The 16,023-nt window shown below is 36.5% G+C and overlaps 4 protein-coding genes across 8 annotated transcripts; 1 reads left to right on the forward strand and 3 right to left on the reverse strand.

Moving 5' to 3' along the window:
• Nucleotides 1–256: 256 nt before the first annotated feature.
• Nucleotides 257–3,407, reverse strand: LOC137735458 (uncharacterized). Of its 4 annotated transcripts, none has more exons than XM_088697547.1 (5): nt 3,191–3,407; nt 2,672–2,849; nt 1,009–1,084; nt 853–899; nt 257–743 (listed from the first exon to the last, which is right to left on the reverse strand). In XM_088697547.1, exons 3-5 carry the CDS (start codon nt 1,021–1,023, stop codon nt 563–565), a joined length of 243 nt encoding a protein of 80 aa, XP_088553673.1. In that variant the 5' UTR covers nt 1,024–1,084; nt 2,672–2,849; nt 3,191–3,407; the 3' UTR covers nt 257–562. The 4 variants fall into 4 exon arrangements, with proteins under 4 accessions (XP_088553673.1, XP_088553676.1, XP_088553674.1 ...); XM_088697550.1 differs by lacking the exon at nt 3,191–3,407 and adding an exon at nt 1,376–1,483 and having other exon boundaries at nt 2,684–2,823; XM_088697548.1 differs by lacking the exon at nt 3,191–3,407 and adding an exon at nt 1,376–1,483 and having other exon boundaries at nt 2,672–2,811.
• On the reverse strand, nt 2,668–4,821 carry LOC148695444 (protein ABA AND ROS SENSITIVE 1-like). Its single transcript, XM_088697190.1, has 4 exons — nt 4,733–4,821; nt 4,042–4,123; nt 3,191–3,407; nt 2,668–2,849 (listed from the first exon to the last, which is right to left on the reverse strand). Exons 1-4 carry the CDS (start codon nt 4,819–4,821, stop codon nt 2,668–2,670), a joined length of 570 nt encoding a protein of 189 aa, XP_088553316.1.
• Nucleotides 4,822–6,147: 1,326 nt separating this feature from the next.
• LOC137733505 (uncharacterized) lies at nt 6,148–11,318 on the forward strand. The gene is made up of 6 exons (XM_068472649.2): nt 6,148–6,605; nt 8,081–8,153; nt 8,254–8,347; nt 9,507–9,629; nt 9,721–9,778; nt 10,173–11,318. The coding sequence occupies exons 1-6, from the start codon at nt 6,573–6,575 to the stop codon at nt 10,851–10,853; spliced, it is 1,062 nt and encodes a 353-aa protein (XP_068328750.2). The 5' UTR covers nt 6,148–6,572; the 3' UTR covers nt 10,854–11,318.
• Nucleotides 11,319–12,103: 785 nt separating this feature from the next.
• On the reverse strand, nt 12,104–13,717 carry LOC148695445 (uncharacterized). Of its 2 annotated transcripts, XM_088697551.1 has the most exons (3): nt 13,633–13,717; nt 13,033–13,376; nt 12,104–12,799 (listed from the first exon to the last, which is right to left on the reverse strand). In XM_088697551.1, exons 2-3 carry the CDS (start codon nt 13,372–13,374, stop codon nt 12,296–12,298), a joined length of 846 nt encoding a protein of 281 aa, XP_088553677.1. In that variant the 5' UTR covers nt 13,375–13,376; nt 13,633–13,717; the 3' UTR covers nt 12,104–12,295. The 2 variants fall into 2 exon arrangements, with proteins under 2 accessions (XP_088553677.1, XP_088553678.1); XM_088697552.1 differs by lacking the exon at nt 13,633–13,717 and having other exon boundaries at nt 13,033–13,623.
• Nucleotides 13,718–16,023: the final 2,306 nt, after the last annotated feature.

Here is a 16,023-nt window from a genome sequence, read left to right on the forward strand (position 1 = left end):
GATTTGCAACACTTATTTCAGGGACTAAATTGATAGGTCTTCAATTTCAGAGACCAGCTTTATGGAATGGGTCATTTTCAAAAACTAGTTGTGATAAAAACCCTTGAATTTATCAATCTTCAACTTTAAAAAGAAAAGAATGAAACAAGTCAATTTAACCCTTTGTGATAGTGACTTTTCTAATAATTGCTAATCCATTCAATATGAATTGAAATGTATTAACTTATTAGCCTATGCGTAGTTTAGTGATGCCGCATTTCAAGTAAATATATTGCTCCACCTCTGCTTGTAAGAAAATTTAAGCTACAAATAAGTACATCGAGTCGTCGATCGGAAAATATATTTTCCACAACGCATTGTTCCTTCTTAACATTGTGGGGATATCCAAATGAGCTGGGTGCACATTTTAGCCTTCACATTCGCTCCCTCCCCGTCGTACATATACATGCCCTGTTGCAGTTAGAGAGAGCACAAGGATTCCAAAAACCAATTACTTGGCACATTAGGTTAGGGGGTTTCGAAAATGTCAAGAACGGATTGTAAAGGAGACCCCCAAGAGCATTCACAAATGTTGAGCTCTCCAATCCACTGCAAAATTCTCATCCGTCTCACTATCACTCGATGACTCATTGTGACTAGGCTCCTTTTTTAAAACCTCAGAAACTCTTCTACGCTTGGCAGCACCGGCAGCCTTCAGTTCCAGTTTCTTCTTTTTCAACAATTCCACTCTCTCGCTATATGCCCTGAAAAACAAAAGGAGAACGAAGAAGGTAAAAACTAAAAGCAAAGAAAATTGAGTTGCAAAGAACAAAATGAATGTTTAGAACGATAACATTTTATTGCTGCACTCACCCTTGGTCCACTGATTCAGCCTCTTTTATCGTCTCAGCAGCATCAATCTGCAGCACAATTACAGTAAGAAAAGAATTATGAGTATGCGCAAGTCAACATCCATGTAAATGAAAAAAAAAAACTAAATGAACAGTGCAAGGACATGAAAACCCTCACCTCCTCTTCTTCCATACGATTATCGACCTCCTTCAAGTCCTCTTGTATCAACTTCTCAAATTCTCTGTACTCATCTCTGCCATACAGTAAATACAAACTCAAGGTCACAATGCTTTCATATTAAACCTAAGAGACTCGATATATTATGTACAATAATGCCAAAACTACAAATCTCAAATAACAAACTTCCCATGCAAATCTTAAATTTAGTTTTGGAAAATTATCATAGTAAATGTTGAAACTCGTTATAAAAAACCATGTTATGATATCTACAATCAATCAGCAGTTTTTGTTGAACACGCATGCATTTATACTAGTCATAATATTTATTAAATCGTCATTTTGCAGAAACTACGGATGAACTTACTTGCTGTCGTAGACGAGATGATTGAGATGAGATTTGGACCTTCCTTTCTCTTGGAAACGCAATGGAACTCTTACTCTCGATAGGGCGAGCATTCACATTATGAGAACCCTGTAACTCACCCGAGAAAGGGGATCAAAACCTGACTTATAGGATGCAACTGCTCCACCTATCATGGTAGCAGTTGCTGTCAGTTTTCTTCAAGTTTTGTAACTGTCTTCCATCCATAATTTGTTCAAGTACTATGGTTTTCTCACTTTATATTAAATGTGTACTTAATTTATATAACGTATACTATAACCATATTTCCTTTATTAAATGGTTTGGACCATTTCTCACACAAAAGTTCTTACAGTTTTCATACTCAACTAGTCTCACACTTCAAATTGAGCCCGTGGCAGCATAAACCACAAGCACTATAAAAAGAAAGAGAAGCCAAGCAAACGCAGAAAATCCCAGGACAATAAGGGAGGGACGGCCTTGAGTCAATGGAAAACCATGTGTGGAAACCACTGACTGGAGAATTCAAGGGTAAATGTTCTTAGATTTTTATTAATCATAATAACTATGGCTTCCTACCACAGCAGAATTCAACACTTTGACCACCAGTAAAGGATGGCTTTCTTTTTGGGTAGGAAGTGAAGTGGTACTGGATTTTTTTTTCCTAATGTATTTTACTATAAGCTCATATTAGGCGCAGAACCTCTAATGTGTACTATCTTCAAGGCAATATCTTCATGTATGACTCATTTACAAATTACGCCTGTTCCAATTTTCTCAGGTTCAAAATAGCCTATTACCACTGTCCTTCAGAAAATACCAGATGGTAATTTGGGGAAGCGAACAGCTTCAAATGGGCAGAACTTGTGTAAACTGCTGGGGACTATTGGAAAGAGCCAAACGAAAATGAATTCCCAAGAATGAACGGGGCATATTTTCCGTTCCTCTCCATTAAATTAAATGCATCAAGACCATGCATTCAAATTATGATATGACCAATTAACAGATCCATACAAGACTACCTAGATATGAACTAGAGAACATTTCCCTCTCTCTCTCTCTCTCTCTCTCTCTCTCTCTCTCTCTCTCTCTCTCTCTCTCCAAGGTGTACATCAAGAACACGCATCCAAATTATGAACCATTAAACCTTTTCAGATTCAATATCATGAACAAGTATATTACTAGAATTTTTGAACCATTGCAAGGACCTCATACTAGACTAGAAAATGAAAACAAAGAAGAGAAATTTCCAGAATAGCACCTTTACAATCTAGGAGTTAATGGGAAAAGTGCACTTACTTAACATCTTGCTTAACAGGCTTTATTCCTCGTGCAGATAAATCAGCTTCCTTGTTGTCAAAGAAGCCTTCAGGAAGAGCTCCCTTAATTTGCTTGGCCTCTGAACGGGCAATCTGTGATGATGTCTGTGTAAGGTCCCTGGCAGGCTCAATAGTTATTGTCTGCACCTTTTCCCTTCCTACGATGATATTGTTAAGTCAGAAAGAATAATAGATATCATAAAAAGAAAGCGATCAACAGTTCAAAACTAATTCCAAAATAACACAAATATCAATCCTCTACTCAGATTTTCTGTTCTGGTATTGTGCTTATGACCAAAATTACATTTTAGGCTCTGTTAATTATCGTTTTGACATCACCTACATTATTGTAAAAATAATATAAATAAATAAATCTCTGTCCAAACTGATTTTGTCCTTACTGCTTAGGCAATCACACAAAGCAATGAGAAGGTGGTAACAGTCATATAGAAAAACACATAGGTTTCGTTAGAAAAACATATAGGTTTCGTATTCTCACCTGTATTTTGCTTTTTTGCATCATGGTTATCAAAAAAATCTGGAGGAAGCTCAGATGACAACTGCTCTCTAGGTAATTGTGTAGAGCGTTCAGATCCTGGTAAATGCAACTCCACAGAATGTTCAGGCTTAGATTTTGGCAATTCCGGACGCGCTTCAGCTTTTGCGTTGTTGACTCGGTTTAGTCCAGCAGCTGTAGCTTTGAAATTACTTAGGGCCTAAAGCAATACAAACATTCTATTAGTAATACTCATTCAGATATATATATTAAAGAATAAGAATAAGGAACTCCATCTAAGACTAAATGTAAGTTGAACGCTAATGTCACCTACTTCCCCAGCCCATCACAGCTTCAAGCCTAGAAAGTGTAAAGAAGGAAATGCTTCATCATTCCACCAGATATGGATTGAATGTAAGTTGACATATGAGATATCCAACTCAAATTAGTATACAAGAAGATCTAGTAACCAAACAATATCAGTTATTGCCCGTAATTAGTAAATGGGATAGGCCCTATGCTTCTGAGGGAGATGATAGACAAAATAATGAAAAGAAATAACAAAACAACATTTTAGAAGCTACAATGGCCAGGTTGAATTCAGCAGTATTTTAATGTTTCACCATCACAGATTCACAATACATGATTTGATTGAGATCAAATGAGTTACTTTGTTATGTTTCAAGAAGCCGGTAAAATGCTGCAGTAACCATTTCATATTATTTCAAAAACTTGCATCCTTCATATCAACTTTGAATTTTCTACGATACAAGATGTTTTTCTAGGCCTCTTAGTTTCTTAATTTTACAAATAGGGAAGTACTAAATGAACAATGATCACCTCACGATGTTTACGCAATGCTTTATGCGCATCTGGGATTCAGATTTCAGAGTATTGTCACAAACCCTGCACACAGGCTGGTCAGATTCGTTGTACCTGTATGTATCACAAAAAAGGAGAGAAAGAAGCAGTCAGGAACTCTGGCTTAGCAATTTATATATGCCAACACAAGAACAGAACCAGTAATAAGCAAAAAGTTACAATAAAAGGTACAGCAACGATAATATACATAACGAGAAGGTGGAAGTAAACAATGTCAAGATAAATCTCTTTAGTTCAAGATGCATTCTGAGAAAATATAAGTTAGGTTGTTCCCTACTGAGCATTTTCTCAGCTAAATCCTATTCCTAACTAAACCAGTTCTCATAAGTTTCCTTTCAAATCATAAGTTTCGTACAAACAAGAAACGGACTGCCGAACCAAATTCGTACTTTGTACTTCATAAACTAAAAGCTTTGGACACGATCAAATTCCAAGAACACAATTTTTAACCACATACATCAATTAAGCATTCAAGAATATGGTGATCATAGAACCAACTACAAGACACAACATTTACGAAAGGGGTTCTACAGAATCCAATTTAATAATGATAACTACATTACACTGAAACTCCATAACCTCTAGTATTTATGTATATATATACGTATACATAAATACACACTGAGAAAAAAAAAATTGAAGACAGAAGGCGTGGGTACTGACCGCACGAGAGGAGAGTCCATGCGCTTGTCCTTCTTCTGGGCATTCAATTTCGCAGGAAACGGCGCCTTATTCCTGGCTTTAGCATCCATCTCTTATATCTATGAATTATATCTCCATAGAAGGATGAGAGAGGATTCGGAGGTGGCTGGGAGCTCAGTGACGGAGTTTTACGAAGGCGACGGGGATATAAGGGCGCGGGTGACTGAGGACTCGGTGAGGAGGGCGGTGGAGGAAGGCGGAGCGAGAGACAGAGATAGAACGATGGAGGAGGAAGGATTGGGAAGTGCGGCGTGGACATAGTAATCAGGTGTGTGAATGACTGTTGTTTTTTCCTGTCAAACAGCCACTGCCTTCCCGCCACGTTACAAAATCGAATAAGCATCAGGTATGGTTGGGACGTGCGGTGTGGATGTTAGTAATGCTTTAGATAATCAACACTAATAATCTAAAGAAAAAGGATTTTCAAAAGTAACATTTTTTATGAAATTTTTTTGTGCTTATACTTTTTAGATAATATTTTATAATATTAGAACAAGATTTAAAGTAAAATTATGAAATGGTAAAGCGTCGATGGAGAGTCATATTTGAAGAGAGTATTCTTACAATTTCTTATGGGAATTGTTATTGGTATTTCAAAATTTTCATTTTACATTCTAAATTTTCTATATTTAAAAGAAAAATACATTTATGAGGAGTGTAGATAGAGATTTTTGAAACGCTAATAATATTGTTCTTTCTTATAATCTAATCATCAACAATCACATCGAAACTAAAATGTCCTATACAATAGAATAAACCAAAATCTTACGTGGCACAATCCCACCATTGAAGATCAAACGGTCAAGATTGTATAGCCAAGTACAATCATGTCTTGTACTTTGAATAATACCTACCATTCAGAAAGTGACATGTGGAGCGGTGCTTCAATGTCCTAAGTCCAACACCGTGAGTCTCAAAAAAAAAAACTTTCATTAGTGAGACCATTTATGAACTATTTTCCACTTATGTTTTAGAAATAATATTTTATAATGTTGGAGCAAGACTTAAAGTTAAATTATGAAATGATAGGACGTCGATAGAGAGTCATATGTCGAGAGAGTATTCTTACAATTTCTCATAATCTAATCATTATCAATCACATCAAAACTAATATGTCCTAACAATATAATAAAGAGAGTTTTAACAAAAAAATCCGTTCTACGATTTACTTTAACGAAAAATTATATTTTAACATTAAAAAGTCAAATATATACTATTTACTTTATTTTTTATTTTATTCTTAGAACTCAAAATTTTCAAATCTATTTTAATAATTTCTCATAAAAAAAAAACTAAAATCATTCGTGGCACAAGCCCACAATTGAAGATCAAACGGTCAAGATTGTATAGCCAAGTACAATCATGTCTTGTACTTTGAATAATACCTACCATCAGAAAAGTGGCATGTGGAGCGGTGCTTCAATGTCCTAAGTCCAACACTTTATAAAAAATAAAAAATAAAAAAAAAAGGTCCAACACTGCGAGTCTATCCGAATCCGATCCTTAATATTATCATCTCTCTCTGTTTGTGTTCCTATTTCCTCTAACTCGTACGGTCAGATATTCCGTTGGAACCAAAAAAACCAGTTTAATCTGTTTGTATTTTTCTTATTATTATATATAGTTTTAATTTTATTTCAGAAGAAAAAAAAAGGTTTCGGATCTGAGAGGGGTGCGATGGATTTTATACGACAATGATGAAAGCAGCAATCATTCTTCTGCGGCTCTGAAAATTCGATTCTCTTTCGGTTTCCTTGTTGTTTTGCCTTTTCGATTTAATTAATGCTTCAAATCTGACGCCATGAGGAAGAAGCTCGATACCCGTTTTCCTGCTGTAAGTACCCTATTTCTCTCGCTCGTTCCGCTCCTTTGTCTAGGGTTTATGTTTTTTTTCTCAGATCGAGTTTTAATTTGTGTGGTTGCTAGGAAATTAGGGAAAGGAAGAGAATTTTTGGATTGGTGTAGGTTTGCTGTGCTAATCGTGGGTTTAATTAAGGGGATTAATGAATTATGTTTCGGTGATTTGAATTGTTTGGTTAAAGTTTCAATTTTTGTGGGGATTTTTGAGATATTTGATCTGGGTCGGGTTTTTCTAGGCCGTATTGTTCTTTTCTTTGATGGGACTGTGGTTTTAGGGAGAATTGGGTGATGGGTTTGTTGTTTTGGGGTTATCTGATATGGTCTTGGGATTTGGTTCGTATCGATGATTTCGCCTAGGGTTTGTAAATTGGTACTTGAATCATGGGGGTTTTGTTTGTGGAGATAAACATGCTTAGTTGCTCTTGTGGTGATGTGGTTTTGCAAATTAGTCAAGATTAGTTGATAACTTGTGAGGCCCCTGATGGCTAAATCTGGTCTTTTTTTATTAAATATTCCTTTCAAATGAGAAGTTGGATTTGGGTTTGGATAATGTTTGAAGATTGTAAAACAACTAGAGGATTTTATTTCGTGGGGTGTAATAAAACCAAGGCTTACACTTGCTCAGCTACTTTGTTATCCATATGCTACTTCTGGTTCAAGAGTAGCTCTGTAACTGTGAGGCGCTGGCCTAGGCGATCAAGAGTTGTGAATCTTATGTTTGAAACTTTCTTAAAGGAAAAAAAAAAAAAAAAAGGAATGGAAGAAACATTCGGTAACTTCATGATTGAAATTTTGAATGAGTGACTTACAGTTTGGTACTTTATGAAGTTCTGCTGCATCTCGTTTCAGAGAAGGAGATTGTGTCAAGACTCATGGTTTATGCCTCGATGTTGTTTGCCATTGTTGTTACCTTTCCGTGACATTTCTTTAGCTTAATACCATCCTTCTCTGTTTAAAAGAATGGAAGCGAAAGGGGGGAAAAGAAAGGGAGAGAGAGAGAGAGAGAGAGAGAGAGAGAGAGATTAACATTTTGTTGAATTTTACCGACAAATCTTCTGCTTGTTGGTTATTAGTCCTTCGTGTAGCAAAGATCATTTAAATTTCCCCGAGTTTCTTTGATGTTTCGTGTGCCAAGTATGGGATTATGTTATATAGTATTTCTTTGATGGCACTTGTCATTTACCCTCAGAGTGTCCACGTAGGGAATGCAATAAATTTTGGAGAAACCCTTATCTCTTAGTGAAGTATGTTGACAACCTTTTTTTATCTTTAGAAGTAGTAATTAAGTTATTTGCCTTGTGCTTCCTATTTGAAGAATGAAGAATGATGTTTAGTTTATCAACTCTCTTTTTTTTTTCCGTCAATTAATTTAGTTTATTAACTCTAGTTTAGCTCTGAAGTTATACATGTATTTGACCCCCATTCTGAAACACAATTTTAATTCGGCAGGCCCGGATTAAAAAGATTATGCAAGCTGATGAAGATGTTGGGAAGATAGCATTAGCAGTGCCTGTTTTAGTGTGTGAGTACTTCTAACTTCATGAATAGTAAAATACCATCCCACCAGGTTATTTTATTTGGTTTTTTGGTTGCTTATACTACTCATCTTGCATATTATGCAGCTAAAGCGTTAGAGCTATTTTTGCAAGACCTTTGTGACCGTACCTATGAGATAACCCTGCAAAGAGGAGCTAAAACCATGAATGCAGTGCATCTGTAAGTCAAAGATTGAACGATGTTTATCTGTTTACTTATTCAGTTTTAAGGGATCTATACAAAATAAATTTATAGTAAAGTAACTACAACAGCAGTGAAATGATTACTCCAATTGTACGGTAAAAACTTGAACCTTATTCCCACAATGAATTTTAGAAGTGCACTCTCTATTCCACAATTAACGACCTCCTCCTCAGCTTCGAAGATCCTAAAGATAGGTTAAAAAAAAATCTCAATGAGCAGACAAAAACGAAAGAGCGAGAATCACCCAATTTAACCTTTTGCAGTGCAGCAGAATGATGGAGGAATATTAGAACAAGGTTATGTACAAAATATAGGTTTCCTGCTTTGAATATCAGAACAAGTACTAATTTTTAGACATATCAAAGCAATAATGTGTACTTTGCAAGGTAGTCCATCTTTCCAAATCATTTTGGATGGTCATCAGTCAACCCATTAGAACAGAGTTTGCATGGGAATATTCTGTAATTCTAGAAGAGTCAATTTACCCATCTTTTATGGTAATTTCAATGAAATATAGAAAAGAATAGAGCTCATCAATCTCAACATCACTTAAATTTCTTCAGATCCAGCCAAATAATTAGCAATTGTATATTTTGGACGGATGACAACCTCAGAAGACATAGATATAAATGAAATTATGAGAGAATGAATTGGATTCCTTTAGCATCGAACCTTTAAATTAGAATTCTCCTACCCATTAGCATCGACACAGTACGTTGGATAGTAACATGCTATAATTCTACGATGATCAAGTAAGCCGTAGTTCATAGATACAATTATTTTTTCCAGGATAAGTACAACATTATTAGAGAAATCCACATCAATAGTAACATGCAGTTTGTATACTGAACTTTATCGCAGAGCTCATGCTGAAGAATGATCTAATTGGCTAAGGAGAGATATGCTTATATTTTCTAGTACCTGAATAAATATGTTTACGCTTATGCCATTCAAATTTTCTGGCACCTGACGAATCTTTCTGAAACTAAATTAAGATTATCTAGTTGTAATATTCATTCAAATTTGTTTTTACTGCATTATCTTTTAAAGAAAATTTTGCTCCAGAGTTGAATATAAAGTACCCTGTGGCTCCCAGTTGCATGAGCCAAATCTTATTTCTCTATCCTGTTTGCAGAAAGCACTGTGTACAGAGCTATAATGTGTTTGATTTTCTGAGGGACATCGTCAGCAGAGTTCCTGACTATACTCATGGTCATTCTGATGCTGCTGCCGATGACCGAACCCTTTCAAAAAGAAGGTATATTAGATGATCTATTCTTGTTATTTGCAATATCATTAATCCATGATATTGTCATTTGAATCTACTTACTGATATATTTTTTCTGCAGAAAACCACCAGGTGATGAAGGCATTGACAGTGATGAAGAATTGAAGAGGAGCAAGATGGTAACTCTAATGGAACCCTACAATTAATCATTATCTTTTGTTCTTAACATAAAACCAATTTCCTTTTACCAAAAGAAAAAACATAAAACCAATTTCCTTTTACCAAAAGGAAAAACATAAAACCAACTTCCATGCTTATTATATTGAGATCTCGGTGATGTTTTGTGTTCATTCTATTTTTTTCACGGCAACTCTTTAATCTGAGTGATGTCTCTTTTGGTTTCTTTAGGATGTCCAGGTTGAGGACGTAAATATTTTGTGAATTTATATATACAAGTTTGAATAGAGGATCTGAGTTGGTTTTGTTTGTGTTTGGGCTGAATTAGCTGTTAACTAAATGCAATATGCAGAGTTTCACTGATGTTGAAAACTTTGTTTTACTTTTTCTCTGCAGCTTGAGATAAAAAATAGCAGTAGCAGCGGCAGGGGAAGAGGTCGGGGTCGGGGTCGAGGCCGTGGACGTGGTCGGACCACTGAAAGAGACACTTCGCACCATGAGACTGAATCTGATCCGTGCACATCTCTTCGGCAGATCACTGAACCTAATCCTAACCCTGGAATGGTGGTGGATGATGTTTCCGAGTCAAAGGATATATTGAAGGAAAATGTCATTGCCCCTGATGAATCTGATGCAGCAGTTAGAAACTTTGATCTGAATGCCGATGTTAATGATACTGATGACACAAAAGCTGCCGCAACAGCAGCCCAAGCTTCCGCAACAGCAGCCCAAGCTTCCGCCACAGCGGCCCAGGCTTCCGCAACAGCAGCCCAGGCTTCCGCAACAGCAGCCCAAGCTTCCGCAACAGCAGCCCAAGCTTCCTCAACAGCAGCCCAAGCTGCCCCAACAGCAGCCCCAGCTGCCCCAACGGCATCCCAAGCTGCCCCAACGGCATCCCAAGCTGCCCCAACGGCAGCTCAAGCCTCATCAGCTGGACCTATCTCCGAGCCTAAACATGAAGAATATCCTGGGTGGTCTCTCTCTGATGTGGATGGAATGGCCATTGATCCTATTCAACTTGCGAATCTCAGCAGAAGGCTAGACGAGGATGAGGAAGATTATGACGAAGAGGGCTAAATTCCAATCCATGGCTTATTGTCCCAAAGTAGGGTAGCGGGATCAAGATCAGTGGAAAGCTCTTGAAGGAAAACTAAATAAAATTATACAAAAGCTGGAATAGCGACCTAATTGGAGATGAAATGGCCAGGGCACTTTGTCCCAACGAAGAGTCCGAATTCCTCTTCCTGTCCAATGGTAGTATCGTAGCATTTCCTAACATCCATTTCCAGAGGTAGCATTTTCCGTGACGATGGCAGAGAGGATAGCCTCTGCAAATTGACTCTTAGCAGTGTATGAAGAATATGGCACCCTTGAATAGCGGTGGATTGCCCTATGAGTGGTTTGCCTTTTTAATTTACTGTGTTTGTTACAGATTTTCAGGACAAGTAGTAGCTTGCTCGTCGTTATCGTGTGGAAGGTAATAGTTCTGTTAGCCCTTTCAATTAATCTTCTGACCAGTGAATTGGATTTTCTTTTCCCTTCCTTCTCTTCTCTTGCTCTTTTAAGAAGTTCCGCAACGAGATGCATACGCGTTGCTAATAGTTTGCATAGTTTCAATGGTGGTGAAGAATCGGCAGCGATGTGTTTCTGCTGTGCTGATAACATAACGGGTCTGATTCTTCCATGGTTCATCCTAAGGAAACACTGGTACCTCAAATATTATTTGTATATATTATTTGCAATTCTCTATGTTTCTTGAAAGGTTTCTGGATGGAAGGGTTCAGAAGTATGGATTTTGGATTTTGAAAGCTAGCCATACAAATATTAGATATATTTGTGCTGCATTCGAAACTGGCATTGAAATTTCTTGCTCGGAGTCGAATTTGAAAACATTTAGGAGACGCTACGTGTACCGGCACCCCGCCAAAGGTTACTGGGTAGGGTTCCGTGTGTATCCGTTCCTAGGGTTATTTTGCTCATCCCTAATTTTATCAAGAGGAGCTTCCCTCTACACTTAGGCCTCGTTTGGTAGCTCGGACTGTACTGACTATTTCTGTCGGATACGATAAATAGCCACAATATAATACTGACTAAATTAGTTGGGCATATGGTGCAGTATCGGATTAATGATCGTATTGTTTATACTGTGTTTGATACCGAACCGGATAGGACAAGAGAAAAAAAAAAATTTAACAAATCTTTCTTTGTTTGTTGAACTTTTCTCATATTTATACCTATTGAAAACCACATAAATTTTCAAATAACAAAGAAAAATAGTAAATTTCATACATCAAATTCAAAATATTTTCCAATAACATAAAAGAAGGTTCACAAAAAACAACTACAATCGTTACGATATATAATCCAACCACATATCCAAGTTCATAAAATATACAAATACAAGGTGGTTTCAATAAGAAACAGTTTGTCCAGATAGCCAAAATATATGCATGCTACTTTTAACAAAATATATGCATGCTACAGCTTTTAACAAAATATATTGTTGTTGGTTTGAAATGTCAATTGGGGTTACTTTGTCCAAGTAACATGAGTACAAAGGCTTTTTTCATTGCACCATCCAAAGACGAGAATGTCCTCTTATTCTGTGGCTTTTCGAAAAGGATATTTAGTGCCTTGATTTGATCCTCAATAGACAAATCCATTTTTGACAATTCTGAAACAATCTCAGGTTTTGAATCCACTCCCTTCCCAAAAGCAACTTGTAAAACTTCACCCAACTTATCAACTGATTTAGAAAGTATTTCTTTAAATGCCAAAGCAAGATCATTATCATTAGTAGCTCTCTTCCTTTTCCGGGTACTTGAACTACTGGACCGTCGAGCAACAGAGGGAGAACTAGTCTCCGCCTCATCTTCATCTTCATTAATGTGCTCAGGCTCATTCATCATCTCAGTAGGAGTTGCAGCTCCTACTTCGGTTGCTCGGTCTTTCCCAAAAATAACATTCAATTTGTCATACAATGGAAATGATTTTCCTAGCCAGCCTTCTGCTTCTTTGTTAACCTGCAATGTGAAAACAAATCACACTATCCATAAAATACAAACAATCTTATTTTGTTCCCTTCAACCTGTCTTGATATAATCAAGCATCCATTAATTTAATTAAGCTGTTATAATGAATAGGGCTAAAGGATATGGTTTGGTAGACACAATCATACTATTAAATTGTATGTAAGGGAACATGTTAAGTAATCAAATATGTAAAGTTAAATTCTAGTATTATGTTAGAGAATTACCTTTACATAGGATTGCCATACTTCAGTGCTATCAACCTCAATACACTTTCGTACATCATTCCATGCAAAACCAGTTTTATTAACCATGTCATAAACTATTGCATAATCTTTTTTCCACCTCATTTTGGACTCAATATGTGGAATTGCCTTTATATTGGCATTAGGACATTTCAAATTAATAGCTGTTTCAAATTGAGCCATTGTTCCGGGTTTGAAACAACCGTTATCATATCTCAAATTCTTAACAACTGCCTCCTCAAGTATGGAGAGCAATGCATCTTCTTCATGTTGTTTCCAAACCCTTCTACTTCCTTTTGGTTGACTACTTTGTTCACTTTCCATTCCTACAATTACATACACAACATGTGGAACACCCTTTATATTGGCATTAGGACATATAATCAATAATGCATATAATTAATAGTAAGTGATAAAAACCATAAGCAAATCATCACACTTTTTAAATAAATACATAACCAGGTCACACTTTGTTCGAATAAAGTATCATAACCGAATACATAAGAAATCACTATTTGTTCAAATAACAAACCATAACCAAATCACAACATGCATATGTAAAATTTTTTAATCAAATCACACTTGTGCACGCCACTCATTGTACATATTCATAGCCAAAGTGTTTCTCCATGCAGTCCATTCTTGTGTAGGTTGAACACTGTCAATCATATCTTCATCATCATCACTACTTTCAGATTCGTCCAAGTTTAGGATTTCATTTTCTATTGGATCAGCTGACATATGCCTTCTAATAAGATTATGTAATAGGCAGCAGTCTGTCATAATCCTAAATTGTGTTTTAATTGGGAAAAATGATGGACCTCTTAAGATGCTCCAACGCATCTTAAGTAGTCCAAAACATCTCTCAATGACATTTCTAGCTTGAGCATGTTTCATATTGAAATACTCCTCATGATTAATCGAGAGTCTTCTATTTCTCCACTTCGAGAGATGGTAACGCACTCCCCTATACAGTGCAAGGTATCTTGGACCATTTGTGTACCCACCATCCACAAGGTAGTAACACCCTAATACAAAAAAAAAATGTATATTACTATATATAAGAAAAATGAGGATTCAAATTACTAATATAAACAAATAATCTATTGTTACCTGTGGGAACTTTTAATCCCGATGGTCTACTTATCGCATCTCGGAGTACTCTAGAATCAGATGCCGACCCTTCCTAACCTGGGTACACAAATATAAAATTCATGTCCACATTACAAACTCCCAACATATTGGTCGCAATCTCTCCCTTCCTTGATCGGTATCTTGGTTTATCTCGCTCAGGGACATGAACGTTAATGTAATCCCATCCAATGCCCCCAAGCAATTCTAAAAAAAATCATTGACATTAGTATGCTCAATATATTTAATTACATTAATTTTAGAAGTAATTTTTATAAAATATGAAGAATACCTCAAACCAACTCCATTTAGGATCTGGGTAGGCATTAGGAATGGGTTCTGGCACTTTCAAAAATGTACCTTGTTGGATTAACACTCCATGTAGAATGGAATTGAAATACCTACTTATGGTCTCCCCCGATCGACAAAACCTACTCCCAATTGTACGATTCTTGACATGATGTGCAAGTATATGTAAAAACATGCAAACTTGTTCTTCCATTGTCACTACACCATCCAATTTTACTCTACCGTGGTCACGAAGCATTTGACATAAATAGTGGAACGTTCTTCTATCCATTCTAATTTGGTTCACACACTGAACATCATCATATCCTATTATGCTATCTAAATAGGTTGACCCTACCATTCTCCTAACAAATGTGCGATTTCTAAGTGCAAGTTGCCGATTCCGCCTTCTAGCTGAATTATGATTCTTGATGAACCACATCATCAACCAAGTCACAATATTCAAGTACCACACGTTAACAATGAAGCATGCCACAATCTTTCTTTGATCCATGTCTAGTGAAAATATAAAATAACATTATTAGATAGTGGCAAAAAATTAAGTAACTGGAGCATGAATGCATAATAACACTGAAAACGGAAGGAAGCATGTTAATAAGTCCTACCAAAAAATGTCATAGGCAGATAATAAATCCTACAGACTGTTGCGGTGATCATAAGGAAAAATTACAATGAAATCAGAAAGATGTCTTGACATTCATCAGTCAAGGAAGCATGTTACGAATCGAATTCAAAAACACACTCTAAGGTAATTACTTTACAAACTGGAATAAATGCCAATCAACAATTCAACAACCCTAGTTCGAAATTTTTCACACACACACACACAAAAGCTGCGCACGCTGCCCTTGGTTTTCTCTTGCATTGCAAGCGCGTGCGCGTGCGCACACACACACACACAGACACAGAGAAAGAGAGAGAGAGAGACACACACACACAGAGACACACACACACACACACAGCGCACACGCACACACACACATACACACTCTAAGGTAATTACTTTACAAACTGGAATAAATGCCAATCAACAATTCAACAACCCTAGTTCGAAATTTTTCTCACACACACACACAAACACACAGATATATATATATATATATATATATATATATATATATATATATAAAGTAAAATTCACATAAAAATTAAAAAAATTTGGAACGAGATTTGTAGTTCAGGTGTGGTTAAGAGTTGTCACCGTCGTACCCAAGATCAAGTTTCAGTACCCAAGGTCAAGTTTTCGTATGGTTGCGTTGCGGCTGTGAGACAGCGAGTGAAACAGGAGCTGTGCCAGAGACAAAGTTTTGTTTAGGTAAGTGAACCTGCACACTCCCACTCTACCCAATCATTAACAACAAACCCTAAATTCGACCCCAATAGCAAACCCTAAAATTCAAAAATTCTAATTAAAACACAAAATTACACAATCAATTGCATAATTAGAGAGAAAATGATAACTAGATTCAATCAATTGAAAGAAAATTGCAAGAAAAATAGGAGGAGGGGGAAGAATAGAGGGATGGCAGAATC

Source organism: Pyrus communis, chromosome 7 (assembly GCF_041283825.1).
Source record: "Pyrus communis isolate YQ-2024b chromosome 7, ASM4128382v1, whole genome shotgun sequence".
In the NCBI taxonomy this organism is placed as follows: Eukaryota; Viridiplantae; Streptophyta; class Magnoliopsida; order Rosales; family Rosaceae; genus Pyrus; species Pyrus communis.